Source organism: Sinohyriopsis cumingii, chromosome 16, assembly GCF_028554795.1.
Source record: "Sinohyriopsis cumingii isolate HCF-2022 chromosome 16, ASM2855479v2, whole genome shotgun sequence".
Lineage (NCBI taxonomy): Eukaryota > Metazoa > Mollusca > Bivalvia > Unionida > Unionidae > Sinohyriopsis > Sinohyriopsis cumingii.
In genome coordinates, this window is record NC_142976.1 from 77,274,293 (window position 1) to 77,299,633 (window position 25,341).

The 25,341-nt window shown below is 33.3% G+C and overlaps 1 protein-coding gene across 10 annotated transcripts in view; it reads right to left on the bottom strand.

The window, feature by feature from the left end:
• The window catches only part of LOC149780843 (MORN repeat-containing protein 1-like), a 101,692-nt gene that overhangs the window by 49,622 nt on the left and 26,729 nt on the right, over window positions 1–25,341 (bottom strand). For all 10 annotated transcript variants that reach the window (XM_089937926.1, XM_089937918.1, XM_089937920.1 and 7 more), the window contains 5 exons: window positions 23,424–23,511; window positions 16,489–16,702; window positions 15,082–15,196; window positions 8,149–8,333; window positions 7,162–7,311 (listed from right to left, as the gene is read on the bottom strand). In XM_089937926.1, the coding sequence (XP_089794052.1) occupies window positions 7,162–7,311; window positions 8,149–8,333; window positions 15,082–15,196; window positions 16,489–16,702; window positions 23,424–23,511 (752 nt within the window). The remainder of the gene's footprint in view (window positions 1–7,161; window positions 7,312–8,148; window positions 8,334–15,081; window positions 15,197–16,488; window positions 16,703–23,423; window positions 23,512–25,341) is intronic.

Sequence of the window (25,341 nt, forward strand, 5' to 3'; positions counted from 1 at the left end):
TGGTTTTTCAAGACAGGTTTTACTGTATTGTAATTAATTCTAAGTAATAGGAGTACATGGTTTACATCATTGAAATTAAAATTTTATAATTAATTCATTAACTGCCACTGCCACTAGAACAAGCAATTCGATTTTTATTCTTTTTGAAACATGTAGTTGTAAAGTTCAGGTTACTCATCTATACCATTAGTGACCAATTTGGTTTGAATGGATTAACATTATGGTGTAAGGACACCTGTGTACATGTCCTCATGTGCATGTTATAACGGTGGCTTCAAACTAGTTTAGAAATGTTTCTGACAGCCATTTTCAAGTAAAGATTTAGAAAGTAAACAAAAAATAAATTGTCTTGTTTAAGTAGTACATGATTAAGCAAAATTACAAAACTGTAATCAGGTACTCATATCAATTAAAATTAATTACAATGTATAGTTTCTGCTGTGCTCTTCTGTCATATGGTCAAATACATTGCATATTTCTCACCATCCAAAAACTCATACACTTTCAACTTTGAATACACTGCATATAAATATGATGAATTCACACATTTACTAAATGTTTTTATAATATACATACAAACAAAGAGAATTTTCTATTTGAAGATAAAGTATTGCTTAAAACCAATGTTAACTCATTAACCCCTGGCACTGCGTTTACATGGCAGGAGGTAGTAGCCTACTGCTGAGCTCTGTAACATCAAGGTCATGTATGATACACTGAAGTGGGTGGTATTATAGAAAGGTAGACAGATGTTGCTCTAAAATGATAGCAGATAATCTGGAAGTTCTAGTTGCACTACAAAATACAGAGGGAAAAACCTAAAAAAATATACCCAATTTTTTTCCACCCAAAATTTGTCTGTGGTCGGAATCTGATTTTGTGTCCGGATTTTAGACTTTTTGGTCTCAGATCTAAGGCAGAATGGTCTGAACTGCATACAAACAGATGAACCTTTGCAAAAAGTAGGACAAGATGGGCATTTGGAATAAAGAGTGGTCATGTATGCAATATATTCTATGCAAGCTGCAACAATAACGCATATTATTGACTTTGGAAAAAAATCTACCCTAACAGAACTGACTGAATTCTCACAGAATTGACTAAAATCTCACATGAAATTAAGACTCAACAGACTAATATACCCTTCTGTGGAAACAATGACCACTTCATTCTACAAAAACCATGAACAGTCTGTACAAACTATGAAATTAAGACCATACACACTAATACCCTTCAGTGTAAACAATGTACAAACCATAAAATTAAGACAAAACACACTAATACCCTTCTATGGAAACAATGACCACTTCATTCTACAAAAACCATGAACACTGTACAAACTATGAAATTAAGACCAAACACACTAATACCCTTCTGTGTAAACAATGTACAAACTATGAAATTAAGACCAAACACACTAATACATTTTTGTGTAAACAATGTGCAAACCATGAAATTAAGACCAAACTCACTAATACCCTTCTGTGAAAACAATGACCACTTCATTCTACAAAAACCATGAACACTGTACAAACCATGAAATTAAGACAAAACTCACTAATACCCTTCTGTGGAAACAACATGCAAGCCATAAAATTAAGACCAAACACACTAATACCCGTCTGTGGAAACGATGACCACTTCATTCGACAAAAACCATGAAGACTGTACAACCATGAAATTAAGACCAAACTCACTAATACCCTTCTGTTTAAACAATGTGCAAACCATGAAATTATGACCAAACACACTAATACCCTTCTGTGGAAACAAGGTGTAAGCCATTAAATTAAGATCCAACACACCAATACCCTTTTTGGAAACAATGACCTCTTCATTCTACAAAAACATGAGCACTGTACAAACCTTGAAATTAAGACCAAAACAACTAATACCCTTCTGTGAAAAAAATGACCACTTCATTTAAAAAAAACCACAAACTTTGTCAAACCAAGAAATTAAGACCAAACACACTAATACCCATCTGTGGAAATGACGACTACTTCATTCTACAAAAACTATAAATAACAATAATAATAATAATGAGGACTTTGTATAGCGCCTAATCTTTAGAAGCTCTAAGCACTTTACAACATTAGACAACACCGATAAGATAAAAAATATATAAACAATATATTACAAAAACAAACACAGTGAAATTAGAAAACATATTTTTTTTTTAAAAATTTAAAAATGTACAAACGATGAAAGTAAGACTAAACACACTAATATGAAACTAAAAAAAATATTTTCAATAACTAAATAGTTCAATAAAAAAAATTAGAATAAAATTAAAAAGAACAAAACCTGGCAGAAAGAAAGCTGCACCCATAAGCTATTGTGATGTATAATTTAAAGTCAAGGAAATAGTTACTTTTTCCCTACTTAAATGTCTTTAACCATTGATATATGGTCTTGACTACTGCATGATAATGTGTGGCGAACCTAGGTAAAATTACATCAAAATATCTATTGGTGTTAATGAGTGACAGACTGGATGAGTAAACAGGCCACTCTCATATATTATCCTTTTTATGACCTTGACATTCAAGGAAGAGAGCATGGCTGTGAATATGCAATTCACTGTCAAGTCAAGATATATAACAGGCAAAAGTTACAGTACCATATCTTAGTTGGTTCAAGGTCAAACCAAGACAGGGGCAGAGGTCACTGATTTAAAGTTTCAGTTGATATGGGCATGATAAATACCTGGCTAAAGCTTCATTCAAATAACTTAATTGGTTCAAAGGTTGTACTGTAGACAAGGAAATAAGTCAAAGAATTACTGATTGCTTTTGCCTTGACCTTCACCTTGATGCATATAGCTTGGCTAAAGTAGCTTATACACTGTCTAGTCCTAATATATATATCTTCAGGCAAAGTTCCATTAAATTATCTTTTCTGGTTCAAAATTTAAGCATCCAGACAAGGATACAAGTAACAGAACTGCATTTTCCCTTGATGTGATCTTGACTTTAAAACAAAGATGTAACAATGGAATTGATTAGTCATAATATATCTGCGCAAAGTCTCAAAAAATCTCTCCAAACAGTAAAAAGTTATTGGTGGGACAAGTCAATTTAACAGATGCATGAATGGATGATACTATATCATAATATGTGCAACTAATAAAAAAACTGCTTACCTTTTAACTCAATGGAATATGAGTTAGCATAACTTATAAAACACTGGGTGTAATCAAGGACAGAAATTTGCTCAACGTACAGCTATTATGATGAATATTCTTTCTCTGACCAGACTTTATGAAACCTTCTTAATTATTAAACTCATGCCAGATTTTATTGGCCAAATTTGGGAAATATAGAAAAAGGAATTTGATATGAAAGTGTTGAAAAAAAATTGAGTTGCATACTCTGCGTAAATGAAGGACAGTGACTCTAATAAAGATCAAGAAAATTTTCTTAACTATTATTAGTCTCATCCAAGAATATGCTATGATAAATCTTCCAGCAATGTTTTTATCAAAATTGAATAGATAATGTACATGCCAGAGTTTGGCAAGCGCTAACCATCTGACAGGCCAATGCAGTCATGCCAGAGTCTGACAAGCATCATCTTTCTGACAGACAAATGCATGCATGCCAGACTTTGACAAGCTATTTGGCTGAACCAACTATCTGACAGACAAATGGGTGCATGCTAGTGTTTGACAAGTACAAACTATCATACAGACAAACACATGCATGCCAGTGTTTGACAGGTACCAACTATCAGACAGACAAATACATGCATGCCAGTGTTTGACAAGTACCAACTATCAGACAGACAAATGCATGCATGCCAGTGTTTGACAAGTACCAATTATCAGACAGACAAATGCATGCATGTCAATGTTTGACAACTACCAACTATCGGGCAGACAAAAGAATGCATGCCAGTGTTTGACAAGTACCAACTATCAGACAGACAAATACATGAATGCCAGTGTTTGACAAGTACCAACTATCAGACAGACAAATGCATGCATGCCAGTGTTTGACAAGTACCAACTATCAGACAGATAAATGCATGCATGTCAGTGTTTGACAAGTACCAACTATCGGACAGACAAAAGCATGCATGCCAGAGTTTGACAAGCCATTCAACTGCACCAACTATCAGACAGACAAATGCATGCATGTCAGTGTTTGACAAGTACCAACTATCGGACAGACAAAAGCATGCATGCCAGAGTTTGACAAGCCATTCAACTGCACCAACTATCTGACAGACAAAAGCATAAACAAAGGGATGGAAGGACAAGTTGATGTCTATTTTTTCTATTTTTGCCCAAACAAGATAAAGTGAAGAGAAAAAAGCAGTCATGAAAATAAGGTCAAATCAACTTAGGTGCCAATTGTGTCTAATACCTCTTGTAAAAATGAAGACTACCTAGACCAAAAACTTGCAGTAAGAATGAAGATTGCATGGCACACTAATTTGCAGTAAGAATGAAGATTGCATGGCACACTAATTTTCAAAAAGAATGAAGAATGCATGGCACAATAATTTGCAATAAGGATGATGAATGCATGGCACAATAATTTGCAATAAGGACAATGAATGCATGGCACACTAATTTGCAATAAGAATGAAGATTGCATGGCACACTAATTTGCGATAAGAATGAAGAATGCATGGCACACTAATTTTCAATAAGAATGAAGATTGCATGGCACACTAATTTGCGATAAGAATGAAGAATGCATGGCACACTAATTTTCAATAAGAATGAAGAATGTATGGCACACTAATTTGCGATAAGAATGAAGAATGCATGGCACACTAATTTTCAATAAGAATGAAGAATGCATGGCACACTAATTTGCAATAAGAATGAAGACTGCATGGCACACTAATTTGCAATAAGAATGAAGAATGCATGGCACACTAATTTGCAATAAGAATGAAGAATGCATGGCACAATAATTTGCAATAAGGATGATGAATGCATGGCACAATAATTTGCAATAAGGATGATGAATGCATGGCACACTAATTTTCAATAAGAATGAAGAATGCATGGCACAATAATTTACAATAAGGATGATGAATGCATGGCACACTAATTTGCAATAAGGATGAAGAATGCATGGTACACTAATTTGCAATAAGAATGAAGAATGCATGGCACACTAATTTGCAATAAGGATGAAGAATGCATGGCACACTAATTTGCAATAAGAATGAAGAATGCATGGCACACTAATTTGCAATAAGAATGAAGAATGCATGGCACACTAATTTGCAATAAGAATGAAGAATGTATGGCACACTAATTTGCAATAAGAATGAAGAATGTATGGCACACTAATTTGCAATAAGAATGAAGAATGTATGGCACACTAATTTGCGATAAGAATGAAGAATGCATGGCACACTAATTTGCAATAAGAATGAAGAATGCATGGCACACTAATTCAAAACAAATTGTAGAATACCCAGACTACTAAGTTACTATAAAATTAAAGAATCCATGGCCCACTAATCTGCAATAAAAATGAAGAATAAATACCTACATCATTAATTTGCAATAAAACTGAAGAATACCTGGAGCACTAATTTGCAGTATAAATAAAGAATGCATAGCCTGCTAAGCTGCAATAAAATGAATAATGCAGGGTCAACTTATTTGCAAAACAAATGAAGAATGCATGGCCCACTAATCTGCATTAAAGATGAAGAATTCCTAGCCCACTAATTCATCCTAATATAAAGAAGGCAAGGTCACAGTGGCCCTTTAATTTGCAATAAAAATGAAGGCCTTGTCCATTAAATAGCAATAAAAAATGAAGGCCTTGTCCACTAATTTGCAATAAAATTAAAGGCCTTGTCCAATAATTTGCAACAAAAATGAAGGCCTTGTCCACTAATTTGCAATAAAAATGAAGGCCTTGTCCAATAATTTGCAATAAAAATATAGGCCTTATCCACTAATTTGCAATAAAAATGAAGGCCTTGTCCACTAATTTGCAATAAAAAATGAAGGCCTTGTCCACTAATTTGCAAACATGTTTCTTGAAACCAAATCATGATGATTCACAGAGGTCTTTAATGTGCTGAAAATTTCATGAAAATTGGAGAAGAGATGTTGAGGTTATCAAGATTTAAAATTATAGTGGTTAACAGTAAATAATCGCAATGCCAGTAGCTGGTAAAGGAAAATAACATTTCCATTAGTCAGAATGTTACCATGTGATCAAAATGAATTGCATTTATTTCTGTATGAACTGTAAGGATAACTACTTTTCTAAGAATACCCACTTCTATAAATAGAGTCAGGTGTACAACATAAGATAAACACTGCCAGTGAAGGCAAACATGAAGTAAGCATTAAAGGGAAAGAACATTCTAACAATTTGTAAAAAAAATAACTGAATACATTTGGCTACCATTGGATGAAGGACTAGTATTATGATGACTTTATTATGATTAAGCAGGACAATCCCAAATGCTATAAATAGCTACATAACAGAAAACCCCAAACATGTATTACTATGCTCAATTAAGATTTCTTTTTTAATGATGCAAACAAAATAACATAATGAATAACTTAAATTTCAGTTATAAGAGTTTAATGTTTTTTCTGAGTTTATTGTGTATAAACTGTCAGTTGCCGACTCACACAGATTATATTATGCCCTTCAGGCATCATTTTTGCATGAGTCGGCAACTGACAGTTTATACCACGATAAACTGAGAAAAAACAACGTTAAACTCTTAAAAGCCCGACAGTGTGACCCACTGGGATCCTGTCTAAGTGTCTCACTGTGCAATACGAACTTATGAAGCAAAAGCCTGATAGGTGACCAAATGGGATTCTAACCATCTCACTGACCAACCCAAATATATGGAGTGGAATTACAATTAAGTAAATATTCACACTTACCTGAATGATTAGACTTGTTAGCAGGCAATTATGATATCTGTTATGCAATAGCTGACTGACAGCTGCCATGCTTGACCATAAGGTCAATTACTTATGTTGGAACCCCAATTATTCCAGTCCTTAAAACAATGATACAGACAAAAATTAATCTTTCTATCTGCAGCACCCAGATAAGTGAATTCCATAAATGCAGATTTAAGTGACTTGTTTCTTATTTGTAGTTGTGGTAAAATAAATATTTTATGTAATTTCTAATTACATATATTAAGTACCTGTGGAAGTTGAGCTAACACTGTTTCCTGGTTCTTGTGTGTTCCCCGTGGAGTCTCTTCCCTGACGGTTTCCTACAGGGCCATCTGTTGTCTCCTCAGCTATTGGTTCAACTTTTTCGGTATCATCTCCATCTGCCGTCTCCTCATCTTCTGGATATACAAAAAGAAACCTTTTTGTATTCTTTTACAAGTACAATATATATATATATATATATATATATATATATATATATATATATATATATATATATATATATATATATATATATATATATATATATATATATATATATATATATATATATATATATATATATATAAAGAGCAAGGTATTTGCTCAAAAAATAGTTTTAATAGGTGAACCTGTGTAGAAAGACCTCTGTATAGAAAGACCAGCTTTGTCTTTTCCCATGGGTGGCCACTTGACAGCTTTGATGAGCACACACACACACACAAACACACACATACACACACACACACACACACACACACACACACACACACACAAATGGCATAATTGAATCTCTCCTTGAAAAGACATTAGACCTGCCTTGAAAATGTCTTGAAAAAAAAGACTTGGACTTTTCCCTGTCAAAATATTTATATTATGAAAACTGAAGAGAAAAAAATAGATAGTCTTTTAATGGAAGAATTACACAGTCATATAGTTAGTGACAACTAATTTATACAGTAAAATGTAAGTAGAACCTTGAGCAGGCATACCTATTTATTTTGATATGGTGGTCAGTCTTGATGATTTTATCTATACTATCATAATACACAACCCGTCTGAAACTTTTTAGATGTTTTAATTAATATCATCACATTGCACAACCAGCCTGAAACTGTTTACATGTTTTTATTGATATTATCACACTGCAAACCAGTCTGAAATTGTTTAGATGTTTTGAATGTAACTTTTAGACATCTATAATTATACAAGTCTTAAATATGCATAATAATATGTAAAACATGAAAAATACATGCCTTCTACAATATCAGCTGAGTTCTTCTGCATTAAGCTGATTGAGTCTCGATGCATCACACTCCCTTTTGTTATGTCACTTGAGCTCCGATGTACGATGCTTTCCCTGTCATCATCATTGTCTTCCTGCTTGTCTGTCAAATCCTCTGACTGATTAGTCAATGGATACGACACAACCTCATATCCACTGAAGTGATAAGGAAAACAATACTGAACAATAAATGTTTACATAAAAACAAATAAAACAGGGCATATTGAATATGACAAACCTACAATTATTTTCATAGAAGAACTAAGTGAACAAAAAAAACACAACAAAGTTTGGGATATAAAGCAGAGTTCATGTTACCAGGCAAAGTGGACAACTAAGTCACTTGAAATATGTAAACTTTGCCTTCTTCTGTTAGGAAAATGAAAATGACTTCGCCCTGTGATTTCTTTTAGAGGTACATTGACTGTCAATACTTTTTTAGATGCCCCCTCACCTTTAAGTCAGGTTAGTTCTAGTGTTGTGTTGTAGCAAAATGTATTCATCAAGCCATCAGCAGCTAGGCTGCCTAGTTTTTATATCAATTATGCTGACAAACAAACTCTTGCACATTCACAGGCATGTGTTTTGATAGCTGATCATTAACACTTTCCTGAGTAAGTTAGCAACTATTACTGCCCGATTTCTGCCTGTTATCCTTTGATGTTAAAAATACAAACTTGTATTTCGAAACTTTAACAATAGTATGTAATTAGCAATTTGTGTTTTAAGATCAGAATCGGTGATCTGGATATTTTAACTGCCTCTTGTACACTATTTCATCATAAAATTAGTCTGAAACTATAAGTGAACCAGTAATGGGGAAATAACGGTGGACATTGCTAGTCTGGGAAATACAAGGTTATTAGATTGTCTGTTTTCGTAAATCATCGGGCAAATATATTCAGAAAAATATACAATTCATAGAAAGCAAAACCTAGGTATTATATTATTTAAGATTGAACTTTAAAATACAAATATGTAGATCAAAAACAATGCTATGTTGTGGAATTCATGAGAAGCATTGTAGGCCCGAGGTCAAAGTTTTCTTACTTGACTCATATTTGTTAAAATACAGAAAAAAGCAGCGAAGCAGATACTATTTAATCAATGCCTAAAATTACTACAAGTACACTGACAAACAAAAAACCATAAAATTGCAATTCTATCAATGGACTATTGTAATGAAGCTATAAGTAATTACATTATGAAAGCCCTTCCTTCTAAAAAAGTAAATGAACTCACGTCTGTGTTGATTTGGTTGGAAAGAAGAGTTTAGTTCAAATACTGACTATATAGGAGCCATGTCTATAATTTTATACATGTGTGTTATGTATGAATAGTTACAATAATGTTTTATCCGCAACAAAGAAATGAGGATGAACAGTATGATCTGAATACACATGTGCATTTGCCCTCATGTACAAGGTACACGTTTCAAACGGGTTTAGAAATCTTTGAAAGTGCCATTATTGTGAACTTTAAGAAAGTATTGTAAAAAAATTAAAAGAAAACTTCATTAAGGGTAGTTGATTAAGCATTTTTACTAACTTGCAATTACAATAATGTATTCTGTTTACTCAGTTAAAATTTGTTACAATGTAGATTCTCTTATTCTCTTTTAGGGTCATATGGCCAAAATAACTTCAAAATAAAGTATTGCTTAAATCCAATGTTAAATGCAAATATGAATACTTGGAAATAGAGGGCATAATTCAAATAAGAGAATACACATTGTGTGTATATATACATATATATATATATATATATATATATATATATATATATATATATATATATATATATATATATATATATATATATATATATATATATATATATATATATATATATAGATTGTGATCCTCCATGGCGCAATAATATGCATATATAAATATTCTCACAATCGTGTTGATTCTAGATCAGTTATGAATTTCCACACATTAATCATTAGTTACACATGAAAATAATGATAAAAAGTATTAATAATCCACATTTCCTAAACAAATTTAATAATATTGGTACACAATTTTATTGAATCCTTTCTACTTTCTTTCCCCTCTCATGCATAATGGACAAACTATGCAGAAATCTGGAGTAAGAGAGAAAAAGAATTAGGACTGGATGAAAACCTGGAAACTGAACTTGCACCAAGTAACCTACACGAATCTGGTTTGTCATAGCCGTATGTGTGCACTTTCCTTGGGATTTATCTATAGTGTTTATATAATCAATGATACAAGGTTGCAAACCCTGTGGACATTATATGGTAAATTTCTCGGTTACGTAGTACACATTCTGTGATGTATTTAATGTTTTGTTGTTGTTGTTGTTGTTTCTTAAACCTATTATAATGTTCTAAAAATTGATTATTACTAATTACATATGAAAATGTTCAAAGGCCGCCCCTTCTCTCTATCTCTCTCTCTCAGGTCCATTGTAGCAAGATACGGGTGAGTAGAGGATTTTTGCTTGTGCCATTCCACAATGTCTCTGGACTTATGAATGCTGGTAAAAGTTAAGACAAACCGATGAAAGGATGAGAGAGAGACAGAGATAGAGAGTTTAAAAGTCAAACTGACTAGAAAGGGGGGGGGGGTATTGTTGGTAGTACTGTTATTAATGCAAAATAATGACCTCTATCAACTGAAAATATATTGAAATATTTTAGTTACCTCTTGTTAATTCGTCATTTTGCTTAGTTTCTATTCCACATTAATATCCATGTGCCGGTATGTGAATCGCTTAGCATGTATTTGAATGGTGTAGCTAACGATGTGTTTGTATGCTCTACTTTCTTCATTAAAACCATCTTTCATGTTTAAATCATAAGTGTGTATTATACTGATTTAATCAATGTGAAGAAAAACAGAATTTCAAGAAAAAAGACAATCAACTTATCAATATGCAATGGTGATTGTGAATAGCCACAAAAGGTATAGAACTACATTTTGTAGAGGACACACTTGGCAGGATGTTAGGAGTTCATTCATTCAGTTAATACATAGTTGCCTGTACTAAATCTTAACTCCATTCAAAGGGCAAATATATGTATTTGTACATGATATGTAATGTATGTATGCTGTATCAAACATATACGACTGGTTGTATCAATTTTTCATTAAAAGGAAACTCAGCAAGCCTTGTTTCTTTTGAATGAAAAATGAATACATCTCATGGTATATCACTGATACAGCATACATACTATATATATATATATATATATATATATATATATATATATATATATATATATATATATATATATATATATATATATATATATATATATATATATATATATATATATATATTGCATTTCTTGCTTTACATCCGCTTCTCCCTGATGAGCTCTCAACTTCTCCCTGTTCTGTCCAGTCTAACTGGACCCCTGTAAAGTTTACTTTTTCGAATTTTTTATAAATTCCTAAATAACTGATTCGTCTGATTATTTAGCAGTTTTATATATTTATCTTGTCATGCATAATTCTGCCCATTCGCTTTTGCTGTCTTTCCTTCTTAACATTTCGTTATGAATAAATAAATATAGACAAAAATGTATATGAAGTTTATTAACAAAATAATCAGCACATACACTTATTATGTATATTTTAAAGTAATTGCAATTTTAAGTCTTACCAAAAATTGTTTCAATCCTTTCTTCGTTTTGTGCTCTCCTCATCAGTCATTAGTTTTTGGATAGCGGAAAAACCAAAGAAAGCACCAGGACTGATGGGGAATTCAGTGGTCAAATCATTATTAGAATTAGCAGCATCCATTTAAGCCAGTGCCTTCTAATGGTTACTGTACCATGCTAATTGCTTTCTAACGATTAACTATAAGAAGCCAATGCCTACTAATGATTACTGAGCCAAGCCAAAGCTTTCTAATGATCACTGTACCCTACCAATGCCTTCTAATGATTACTGTACCCTGCTAATGCTTTCTAATGATTAACTGTACCCTAACAATGCCTGCTAATGATTACTGTACCCTGCCAATACCTTCTAATGATTAATATACCCTACCAATGTGTTCCAGTGATTAATGTGCCATGCCAATACTTTCTAATGATTATGGTACCCAGCCAATGCCTTCTAATGATTACTGTAATGAACCAAAATGCCTTCTAAAAAGTACCGCACATATTAATGACTTCTTTTGATTACTGTACCATACCAATGTGTTTTAATGATTACTGTACCCTGTCAATGCCTTTGAATGACTACTGTACACTGCCACTGCCTTCTAATGATTTCTATCCCTGCCAATGGCTTCTAATAATTACTGTACCTTGCCAATGCATTCTAATGATTACTGTACCATGAAACTGCCATCAAATAATTACAGTACCATACTTATGCTTTCTAATGATTACTGTACCCTGCAATGTCTTCTAATGATTACTGTATTCTGTGAATGCCTTCTAATGATTGATGTACCCAGTCACTGTCTTCTAATGATTACCATACCCAGTGAATGGCTTCTAATGATTACTGTACATACCAATACTTTCTAATAATTACTGTACCCAGCCAATTTGTTCTAATGATTACTATACTTTACAAATGAATTCAAATGATTACTGTATGCTACCAATTCATTCAAATGGTTACTGTACCCCGCCAATACCTACCAATGATTAATGTGCATGCCAATACCTTCTAAAGATTACTGTACCCAGCCAATGCCTTCTAATCATTACTGTAATCAACCAATTCCTTCTAAAGAATACTACACATATCAATGCCTTTTCATGATTACTGTACCTTGCCAATGTATTATAATGATAATTATACACAGCCAATGCATTGTAATAATTGATGTACTCTATCAGTGTGTTCTAATGATTAATGTACCCTGTCAATGCATTCTAATGATTACTGTTCAATACCTATGCCTTTTAGTGATTACTGTATTGCACCAATACCTTCTAATTATTACTATACCCTACTAATGCTTTCTAATGCTTAATGTACCCTACCAATGCCTTCAGATGATTGCTGTACCCTGCAAATGCCTTCTGATTATTACTGAACCCTGTCACATACCAGTGACTTCTAATAATTACTGTAACCTGCCATTGTGTTCTAGTGATTATTGTACCCTACCAAAGCTGTATATTGATTACTTTTCCCTCCCAGTGCATTCTAAATATTACTGTACCCTGCCAATGCCTTATATTGAAAACTGTACCATGCCAGTGTTTTCTAATGATTACTGTACCCTGCCAATAGGGATATACTACAGCTGCAAAGTTCTTTTGAGGATGTGAACTTTAGTAAAATCAATGTTTACTTCTCAACTCAAAACAAATTTTGTCATTACATGATTATATCATCTATATGACATCACTTGTTACCTCTGTGTGTTACAGCACTGTTACCTCTGTGTGTTACAGCACTGTTACCTATGTGTGTTACAGCACTGTTACCTCTGAGAAAGATTCAGAGCAAGAGGACATAATACCAGCTTCTGACTCTTGCTTAATAACAAACAACCAATTTTTATATATAAAAAATTTAATAATCATGATAACAATACTGTGTAAGAAAATTACAAAGTCAATGAAAAGGATATGACACCTCGTTAAGTCATCTGCAATTTATGACCTGCTGTAAAACAGCTTCACAGGATTTCTGTGCCAGAATTTCATTGGGATATCAATAGCTGTATAATATACATAAAATTCATTCTTGAACATTATCCTCTTCTCATTGTATCATGTACATAAAATTCATTCTTGAACATTATCCTCTTCTCATTGTATCATATACATAAAATTCATTCTTGAACATTATCCTCTTCTCATTGTATCATATACGAATACTGTGTGATCTTAACCCTATGCAAATCTAGTTCACTTTCAAAAGCTATTTACACTATCACTTTATGGACAGTAGTTGATGAGACACTGTTGCCAATACTACTGTATGTAATGGCCAATAAATTGGATAGATATTAAACAAGTTTAGCACAAAAACATTTGAATCAACAAATATATTTTTCAGAGTTTTTGATTGTGTGGTCCCTTAGCTATGGATATACATACATTTTTCAACAGTATAACTTGAACATTTCATAAAGGATTATTCTTAAGCTGAAGAATAGGGTATTTTTTATTATGCACAGTCTCTATAAAGAGAATGTGCTTAAATATGTGTTAGGTATAATGCAATATGTTCTAAATAGTATAACAATGTTGCATATGTACTCACTTAAGTTGCATCTAACTTCAACCAATGGAGACCTTGATCTGTGATCACATAATGCAACAGCAGATAAGGGTCTATATCATTTGTTTGACCAATTAATCCTAACAAAATTCACAGATCCATATTACTGGTGTACTTAACATATCTGGGTCGGTGAAGTTTGTAGTTGGACTCAACATTAAAGTGAGTATATATTGTACACACTGTTTTCCACAACTGTAGCCACAATAAGAGCATTGAGTTTGCGTAATAATCATTTGACAATTGTAAGCATTTGTAACCAAAAAAAATCTAAAGCAACGGCTGATGAGAGAAACTATGGGAAAGTGAGTCCATGAAGGCAAGAACTCTTGTATCCAGTACTTATTGTGCAAAAAGCTCCAAAACAACAATTGCCCTTGGCTTCAATAGATCTCTATTACCAGAAGGTAAAATGTCTATTGCAGCAACTGTAATGGATGAAGTTTGGCATGTGTGTGTGTATGTGTGTGTATGTATGTATGTATTTATATATGTATGTATGTATATGTGCCTGTATATGTGTGCATGTGTGTGTATACATGTGCATGTGTGTGTATGTCTGCATGTGCATGTGTCTGTGTGTGTATGTATGTCTGCACATGCATGTGTGTGTCCATGTCTGTGTTTGTCAGCATGTCTCTGTGTGAATGCATATGTGTACATCTGCTTACTATGGAGTCTGTATAGGTTTTTCTTCCACATCTTCAATCATATCAAACAGAGCTGATCCTTTCTTTGGTTTGATGTTTTTATAACCTAGAGTAATCTGTAATTCTCTTCCATGCTCTAAAAAAGAGGAATAAATTAGTTTTGAAAATTTATTAATAACAGGCAACCATAAATGCATGTCTCTTATTGCAAAATGTATGTATTTACAAAATAATGTGAAGTGAATTATGTTGTGACCAGTTTGAAGAGAAAATTTATTATAAAAGAAAAAAAAAAGAAAAATATTTGATATATTTATGAATAGAACTAGAGAATCACTAGACAACAGACACCTAATTTTATCAGACCATCTTTCATTAGCTGGAAAGTAATGAACTTTTACAACGGGCAAACAATAAGGCATGGAAGGACAGGTAAATGTATTGACATGAAGATACTCAAGTGAGACAGAACAGATTGATGTATAGACATGAAAACTCCTAAGTATTTGATGTGTCTTCCTTCTGCCAAGGAAGACTCGGCAAACAGATGGATATACATCCAAGGCAGACACAACAGATGGATGCACAGACATGAAAACTCCTCAGTAGATGGCTGTATGAATGAAGACCAGACAATGTACCTAAAACACTGTACACCACCTTAAAACCATACTTCAAGCCAACATAGAACCACACAATATACATGATAACTGTGCCCTACTTTATCAATAATACTTAAAACTGATATAAAGCCACAAAATATACCTGATATAGTATGCACCACCTTATAAACCCATCCATAAAGCCAAAATAGAACCATACTACATACCTGATATACTGTGCTCTATCTTATCAAACATACTTCAAGCCAACATACAGCCACACAATATACTTGAGTGTCTGTACTCCACCTTATAAGCCATCCATAAAGCCATCATGGAGCCACACAATGTACCTGATATATTATGCTCCACCACTATAAACCAATGGTTCCCAAACTTATCTGGCTACCTTAAAAAATAGTCTCTCTGTGCCACATGACCACATTTCCATATTTTGATAAGTTTTGACACCCTCAAAATAAAATCCTACCAACCCCCTGCTACCATTCAGATGGACCATGTGATCCTGTTTTGGGTTGTAACCTGGGGGTTGGGAACCACTGTTATAAACCTTTCTTAAAGCCAACATCGAGCCGCAAAATGTACACAATATATTGTAGTCTACCTCATAAAACAAATAAAAGAATATCCATAAATAATTGAACCCCACATACACAAGTGAATGCAAAGTAAGTTTTGGGAATTTGTTATTCAAATGATGTTTCAGAGTTGAAATTTAAAATAATGAGTCACAAAAATGCTTGTTAAATAAAACTTAAAATACTGCAAAATAATAGTCAATAGCTAAAGAGACACAAGATCATACCTTCTTTCACCACTTGGTCATTTTCATCCCGACACTCAACATGGATGTCAAATGTCTGACCTTGTTCCAGTTCCAAGGGGTCTTTGTCATGAATGATGACCAGTTTCACAGGAGTAGAGCGAGGATGACCACTTATCCAGACTCCACTGTGAACTAGTCCAGAACAGTGTTTTAGTACACCTTCTCCAGAGAATAAGTCTTCTTCAAATTGACCCTGTGATATAAAATGGTCATGTGCTGAGTATACACTATTGCACCCAACTACTTAAAGCTGGAAAGAAGAGATTCTGTGCAATTTCTGAAACCACAGGAATAAAATGTATACAATGAAACCTTACAAAGAAGACACCTCCATATAAAGGAAACATGCTCATAAAGGACAGTAGGTTTGGTCCTTTGATTAATCTTCATAACATGTTCACCTTTAGATAATGGACACGTGCATATAAAGAAGGACATTTGTTATGCTCCGTTTGTGTATTCTTTAAAAACAGTTTTAACTATATATGGGGAACTTTCAGCTTTGTTGCATTTTTGCAACTTCCCAATATTGAGAAACTTCTTTTGTATAATTGGAATGATTTATTAATTTTTCAGTTAGAGGACTCATTTGAAATAATCACTTTTAATCCCCAATATATCACAAGACTAAATGTTCGTAGTCTTTGAACTGGTAGCAAAAATCACAGACAACTACAATGTTAAATATGTAGCATTCTTTGGTAGATCACAAAATTAATATATCAACAATATTATTACACGAATTCATAGTACACCAACACTTAGCTCTGAAGCTATTCCATATCTATAGACAAAATATCATTAAAAGAATTCATATTATATTGACATGTCTGACATGTAAATCTGATGCTACTCCATATCTAATATTATTACATAATTCATACTGCACTGACATGTTTGACATTTAACTTTGATGCCACTCCAGATTTAAAGATAAAATATTATTACAAGAATTCATACTGCACTGACATGTCTAACATGTAACTTTTATGCCACTCCAAATCAATATACAAAATATTATTGCATTAATTCATACTACACTAACATGTCTGACATGTTACTTTGATGACACTCCATACTTAATATTGTTACATGAAAACATACTGCACTGACATGTCTGACAAGTAACTTTTACACCAGTCCAAATCTATAAATAAAACATCATTTCATGAATTCATACTACAATGACATGTCTGACATGTAACTTTAATGCCACTCTATATCTACAGACAAAATATTATTACATGAATTCATATGACACTGATATGTCTGGCATGTAACTTTAATGCCACTCCATCACTCCATATGTATAGACAAAATATTATTACATGAATTCATATGACACTGATATGTCTGGCATGTAACTTTAATGCCATTCCATCACTCCATATCTATAGACAAAATATTATTACATGAATTCATACTACAATGACATGTCTGACAAGTAATTTTGATGCCAATCTACATCTATAGAAAAAATTGTCATCAGATGAATAGCTGATTCCCCATCTCATGCCCTGTCTAACCATGGCTATTACAAATTTAACCCTGACTTTTGACATATTGATCACTGATTCAGTAGGAAGCTACCATTTCTCACATGTTATACAACTATCTGCCCTTCCTCACATGTAATGCAGCTATGAAGTTGATAAAAATTGGGTATGGGAAACTTTAGAAACATAGAGCTGCCATGTGTAACTGAACATTACAAATTAGTTCCTTTAACTTTGAACTTTGACCAAGAATGTACTGCCTATGAAGTTTGATGAAAATTGGATATAGAGAAACTTTACTTATTGAGTGGAAACTCTTGCAATGTTGGCCCCAGTGACCTTCAACTTTCTCCTGTCTTGGTCAGAATAAATAATTAACTGCACATTACCAAGTGTAGTCTCCCTAATAAGTATGATAAAAATTAGTCCATGGAAACTTGATTTATCATGCAAAAAGAAAAATTACATTTTCAGCTTTCTGTGACCTTGACCTTGGACCTAGCAGCCCCAAAATCAATAATATACTGACTCTGTGGGTAAGGCACATATACAGCTTGACAAGAAAAGAACATGGCAAAGTCAAGTTATGTTGTGAAAACGACCTTGTCAATGGACAGATGCATAAAAGTTATGTTGTGGAAACTGCCTTGTCAATGGACAGACACATAAATGTTATGTTTTGGAAACTGCCTTTTATATAAACAGACTGATGAAAGTTATGTTTTGGAAACTGCCTTGTCTCTGGACAGACATATACAAGTTACATTGTGGAAACTGCCTTATCTATGGACAGAGAGATAATAGTTATGTTTTGGAAACTGCCTTTTCACTGGACAGAAATATAATGTCTGTGTGTGTGTGGGGGGGCATGATTTGGATTTTAAACATAGCTTTAACAATTTTTCAGCCATATTACTATGATGTCTGCAATGTGGCAGTTTATAGCATGATGTCAATCCCAGTCACATTATCCTGACACTAGGCCAACCAATCCTAACACTAACCACTTAATGCTGAGTGCCTAGTGACAAACAAATACAAGTTATGTTGTGGACACAGCATTGTCTATGGATAGTCAGATAAAGGTCTGTTGTGGAAACTGCCTTGTCTATGGACAGACAGAAAAAATGTTATGTTGTGGAAACCACCATGTCTGTGGACAGACAGATGAAAGGTATGTTGTGGAAACTGCCTTGTCAATGGACAGACATAAACAGATAGATGGACTTTACTATCAATGCATTCTCCGAGCAAAGTAAAGCATGTAATTCAAGAACATCACTGCAACTGTCTGAGCACAGTAAAGAATGTAATTCAAGAACATCACTACAACTGTCTGAGCACAGTAAAGAATGTAATTCAAGAACATCACTACAACTGTCTGAGCACAGTAAAGTATGTAATTCAAGAACATCACTACAACTGTCTGAGCACAGTAAAGAATGTAAACAACTGTCTGAGCACAGTAAAGAATGTAATTCAAGAACATCACTACAACTGTCTGAGCACAGTAAAGAATGTAATTCAAGAACATCACTACAACTGTCTGAGCACAGTAAAGTATGTAATTCAAGAACATCACTACAGCTGTCTCAGCACAGTAAAGAATGTAATTCAAGAACATCACTGCAACTGTCTGAATACATTAAAGGATGTAATTCAAGAACATCACTGCAACTGTCTGAGTACAGTAAAGAATGTAATTCAAGAACACCACTACAACTGTCTGAACACAGTTAAGAATGAAATTCAAGAACATCAATGCAGCTGTCTGAGCACAGTAAAGCATGAAATTCAAGAACATCCATGCAACTGTCTGAGCACAGTAAAGAATGTAATTCAAGAACATCACTGCAGCTGTCTGAGTACAGTAAAGAATGTAATTCAAGAACATCACTGCAACTGTCTGAGTACAGTAAAGAATGTAATTCAAGAACACCACTGCAACTGTCAGAGCACAATTAAAATGAAATTCAAGAACATCACTACAACTGTCTGAGCACAGTTAAGAATGAAATTCAAGAACATCAATGCAGCTGCCTGAGCACAGTAAAGCATGAAATTCAAGAACATCACTGCAACTGTTTGATCACAGTAAAGTATGTAATTCAAGAACATCACTACAACTGTCTGAGCACAGTAAAGAATGTAATTCAAGAACATCACAGCAACTGTCTGAGCACAGTAAAGCATGACATTCAGGAACATCACTGCAACTATCTGAGCGCAGTAACGTATGCATCATTATTTAAAAAACTTTCTATTATGGACTTGGAGAAATTGTGTAATCTTGTTCCCAGTTTCTATTTACATGAATACAAAATCATCGTTTGAAAATCAGTTGAGTGTATGTGACTTTTAGAATTTATAGAAATGAATAGCATAATTCGCAATTTGATAATATGCAAATAAAAATTAATCTTTTTAATGACTAATCTACAAGCACTTAGTTATTAAAATTTACCTTAAAAGCCAACTCGTTTTTCTGGTACAGAGACTTCAGATAAGCTAGTCAGTCCTAGTCTGTGTCAGTGTATGTGTCAAGTATGTTTTAAACTCATGAACCCTTTGGACATTTTCTCATCAATAATCTTTTATTGCTTATGTTAATTGCAAATAATCTAGTCCAGCATGTGTCAGAAATTTAGCAGCTAACATTTCCAAGTTTGAAGTGAGTTTTGGTTTTATGGGGGGATTTTAGTTTAAATTTTCATTTGGGATTGAATATTTTGTTTTAGTTTTTAGAATAGAGAGGTTTCAGAAAAAAAGATGATGAAAAAAAGGAAAAATTCAAGATGCTCTCCATCAAATTTCAATCTTGATGAGATTCCACTATAACAAGGGTCTGGTTATGAAGGGTTTCCCTCTATCTCATTTGGGACTGGATCAGTATTTTATAGTTTATTTTAGAAAATGTGATGAGTGACAATTTTTAAGCTTAGGACTAAAGATTAAAAACAGTAAATTGAGCCAGTGTCTACAAAAAAGAAATTTTCAACTATCCTCAGCATCATCAATAATTCTGATAAACTGGTGACTTTCTCATTCACATCCTTTACCTCAAACAATAAATATCAGCAACACCAACATTAAATTCACACAATCAGTACAAAACCTAGGTGTTACTCTGGACAGTACTCTGACACTGCACCAACATGTCATGAACATATGCAAGGCTGCATATCTTGAGCTGAGACGCATTAGCTCAATTCGCAAATATCTTTCAGTTGATGCCACTAAAACACTTGTGTGTTCATTAGTACTTTCAAGACTGGATTATTGTAACTCAATTCTGTCTGGTTCATCTCAATATCTACTTCAGAAACTTCAAAAAGTTCAAAACACAGCTGCTCAGATCATACTTAGAGTACCACAATCAGAGCACACCTCCCCACTGCTCTGTACCCTACACTGGCTATCCATTCGATCCAGAATCAAACACAAAATTTGTTCTCTGTGCTACGTTTCACTGTCGGACTCTAATCCAACATACCTATCCGATCTCACCCATGTGTACACACCAGCAAGATACTTACCCTCCTCTTCTGATAATCGTATACTCATTATTCCCACAATGAAAACAAAGTCATATGGACAGCATTCTTTTGCATACCAGGGCCCAGCAATGTGGAATGAATTGCCCACTGAACTTAGAAACAAAGACACAGTGATCACATTCAAGAGGGCTCTCAAAACTCAATTATTTAGACTGCAAGAACAAACTTAAAGACCTAATAATGTTTCCTACCTTAAATATTTTCAGCATGTTTTTTATTTTTTAATGTTTTTCTAATTTCATGGTGTTTGTTTTTGTAATAATATTATTATATGTTTTTTATCTTATAAGTGTTGTCTAATGTTGTGAAGCGCTTAGAGTTTCTAAAGATTAGGCGCTATACAAAGTCCTCATTATTATTATTATTATTATTATTATCCTAATGGAAATATTCTTGTGTTTCAAAAACCATGATGTTGGTGAAAGACACTTCACCAACTGTTAAAGTGTCTATCAATTTGCGATGATATTTCATTTGCTAAAACTGTTGAGCATCTTACCCAATATCTAGTTTCTTGTCACTCGTGCCATAATTTTACTGTCTTCTAGATTGGTCATTTCTAAAGTGTTCAGCATCGACAATTCTTATCAACAAACTTCTTGCAGCTGTCATTTTTCAGACTCGTCAGATGGCTAAGGTGTTCTGAATGAAATTTTCTCCTGTGTTTTACATATGCATGGAAGCATCAGGCAAACCATACTGTACTAATAACCAAACAGCATTAGCAGTACAAACATATATTCTGTACCATACATGCTGTACTAATAACCAAACAGCATTAGCAGTACAAACATATGTGCTGTACTAATAACCAAACAGCATTAGCAGTACAAACATATGTTCTGTACCATACATACTGAACTAATAACCAAACAACATTAGCTGTACAGACATATGTACTGTACTAATAACCAAACAGCATTAGTAGTACAAACATATGTACTGTACTAATAACCAAACAGCATTAGTGGTACAAACATATGTACTGTACTAATAACCAAACAGCATTAGCAGTACAAACATATGTTCTGTACCATACATACTGTACTAATAACCAAACAGCATTAGCTGTACAAACAGATGTACTGTACCATTTGTACTGTATTAACAACCAAACAGCATCAGCGGTACAAACATATGTACTGTACTAATAACCAAACAGCATTATCTGTACAAACATATGTACTGTACTAATAGCCAAACAGCATTAGCTATACAAACAAATGTACTGTACTAATAGCCAAACAGCATTAGCTGTACAATCGTACTGTACTAATAGTCAAACAGCATTGATTGTACAAACAACTGTACTGTACTAATAGCCAAACAACATTAGCTGTACAAACAGAAGTACTGTACTAATAGCCAAATAGCATTAGCTGCACAAACATAAGTACTGGACTAATAGCCAAACAGCATTAGCAGTACAAACATATGTACTGTACCAATAACCGAATAGCACTAGCTGTACAAACAGAAGTACTGTACTAACAACCAAATAGTATTAGCTGCACAAACATTTGTACTGTATGAATAACCAAACAGCTGTAGCTGTACAAACATATGTAATGTACTAATAACTAACATGATTAGCTGTACAAACATATATACTGTACTAATAACCAAATGTCAGTGGGAAGAGAGACACTGCTGACAGTGGGAGATTTGTCCTTTCTAAAACCAGCATATGAGAGTTTTCAAACACTGATGGGAGGGAAGAGATACACTGCTGATAGCTGGAGAATAGTCCTTTGGCTTAGCAGGTTCAGAAGTATGAAAGACACATTCAAAGGGAAATATTTAGACATAAATATTGTATGAGAGATAGATAGATATATACATATATAGCTAGGTGCTGTACCTCATATACACTGCCATCATCATATTTCATGTCTCCCTTCCCATGCCTTTTATCCATGACCCAGTCACCATTGTAGAGATCTCCTTTACTAAAAAGAGAAGTGCTGGTTGTTAAAAACTGATGCCTATCATCATGCAACTGAATCAAATTCAATGGAAGAAACTGAATATTACAGAACTCTGACCAAAGTATAATCACAAAATCATCATTATATATATTTTTAATTTTGCACAAATTAATATGGATCTCAAAGTCATTATTGCACAATAACATAGTTTATGTAAAAATATATAAGTACTTAAACTAATGATACACAATTCCAGTGGAAGCTTAAGATTGCCTATGCATGGGGAATAATTGATATAAATTTAGCCAAAGCTGTTGCACAGTTACATAAACGATTTTACTGTGATGAAAATGAACATTCATACTTGTCAGTGTACAAACAAATTCATACAATGAATTAAAGATGCAAAAGAGGCAAATTGGATGCTGATTTAACTTTTTGTTTTGTTTTCAATCTATAAAATTATAAGATGACCGTAATTAGATCATGGACATGAAAGAAATCATACTGAGGTTGAAATCTATGATACACCACATGCATTACTCCCTCATTATAGAGCTGTCCATGTCAGTCATATAGTAAAATGCCTTATGGAAAGACCACATTATAATTAAGTATATGTTAAGAGTAATCCCTCATTATAATGTTGTCCATGTAATATGTAGAGTATACTGCCTTATGGATAGAACACATTATAATTAAAGTATAAAATACATTACTCCCTCATTATAATGTTGTCCATGTAATATGTAGAGTATACTTCCTTATGGATAGACCAGATTATAATTAAAGTATAAAATACATTAATCCCTCATGTAATATGTAGAGTATACTTCCTTATGGATAGACCACAATATAATTAAAGCAAAAAAATACATTAATCCCTCATTATAGTGCTGTCTTTGGAGGTCATGTAGTATAATGCCTTACTGAAAGACAATGGTATAATTAAGTATATGATACAGTACTCCCTGATTATAATGCTGTCCATGGATGCCATATATTAAACTGCCTTAAAGATAGACCACATTGTAATTAAAGTACAAAATACAATAATCCCTCATTATAATGCTGTCTATGGAGGTCATCTAGTATACTGCCTTATGGTAAGACCACTATATAATTAAGTATGTGATACAGTACTCTCTGATTATAACACTATCTGTGTAAGCTATAGATTATACTGCCTAATAGGTGAGAAAACATAATAATGAAGTACATTACACACCATTCACAAACTATAATACTGTCCATGGAAGTCATAGAGTATACTGCCTTATAGGTGAAACCATGTTATAATACACTCCCTCATTATAAAATGGTTCCTGTTGTATGGTGAGTATTATGATTGATCCAAATTCATAATGCAATTATAGTAAAATTATATGATGTACTACATTACATGGCAATCTTACTTTAAGACAGAATACTCTGTGGACAGTGCTATAATGAGGGAATGATGTACATATAATTCTACTAATGATAAATTGGGATCCATTACTATATCTGCTTTATAAAAGCACTGTATAGTACTAAAATAACTTATAGTGAAGGAGTACTGAATCATGTATGGTGAAAGTTCAGACCAATTTTACTGTAATAAATACCTTCTTCAAATAAAGTCATTTTCTTGGTCAAAATTAAGAAATAAGTGTGCACTAGTATTTTTTTTATAAGCTATTGACTCTTTGTGATATCAATTTTTTAAATGCAAAATTTAGACTGACATGTAAGAATTATACATTTTGGAAGAAACACCTATTCGATGAATCAGAGGAGATCAAGAAATCTTAAGAATGTTATATTCTATAATCCTATCATACAAATTCTCTATCAGATAAATACTTATTA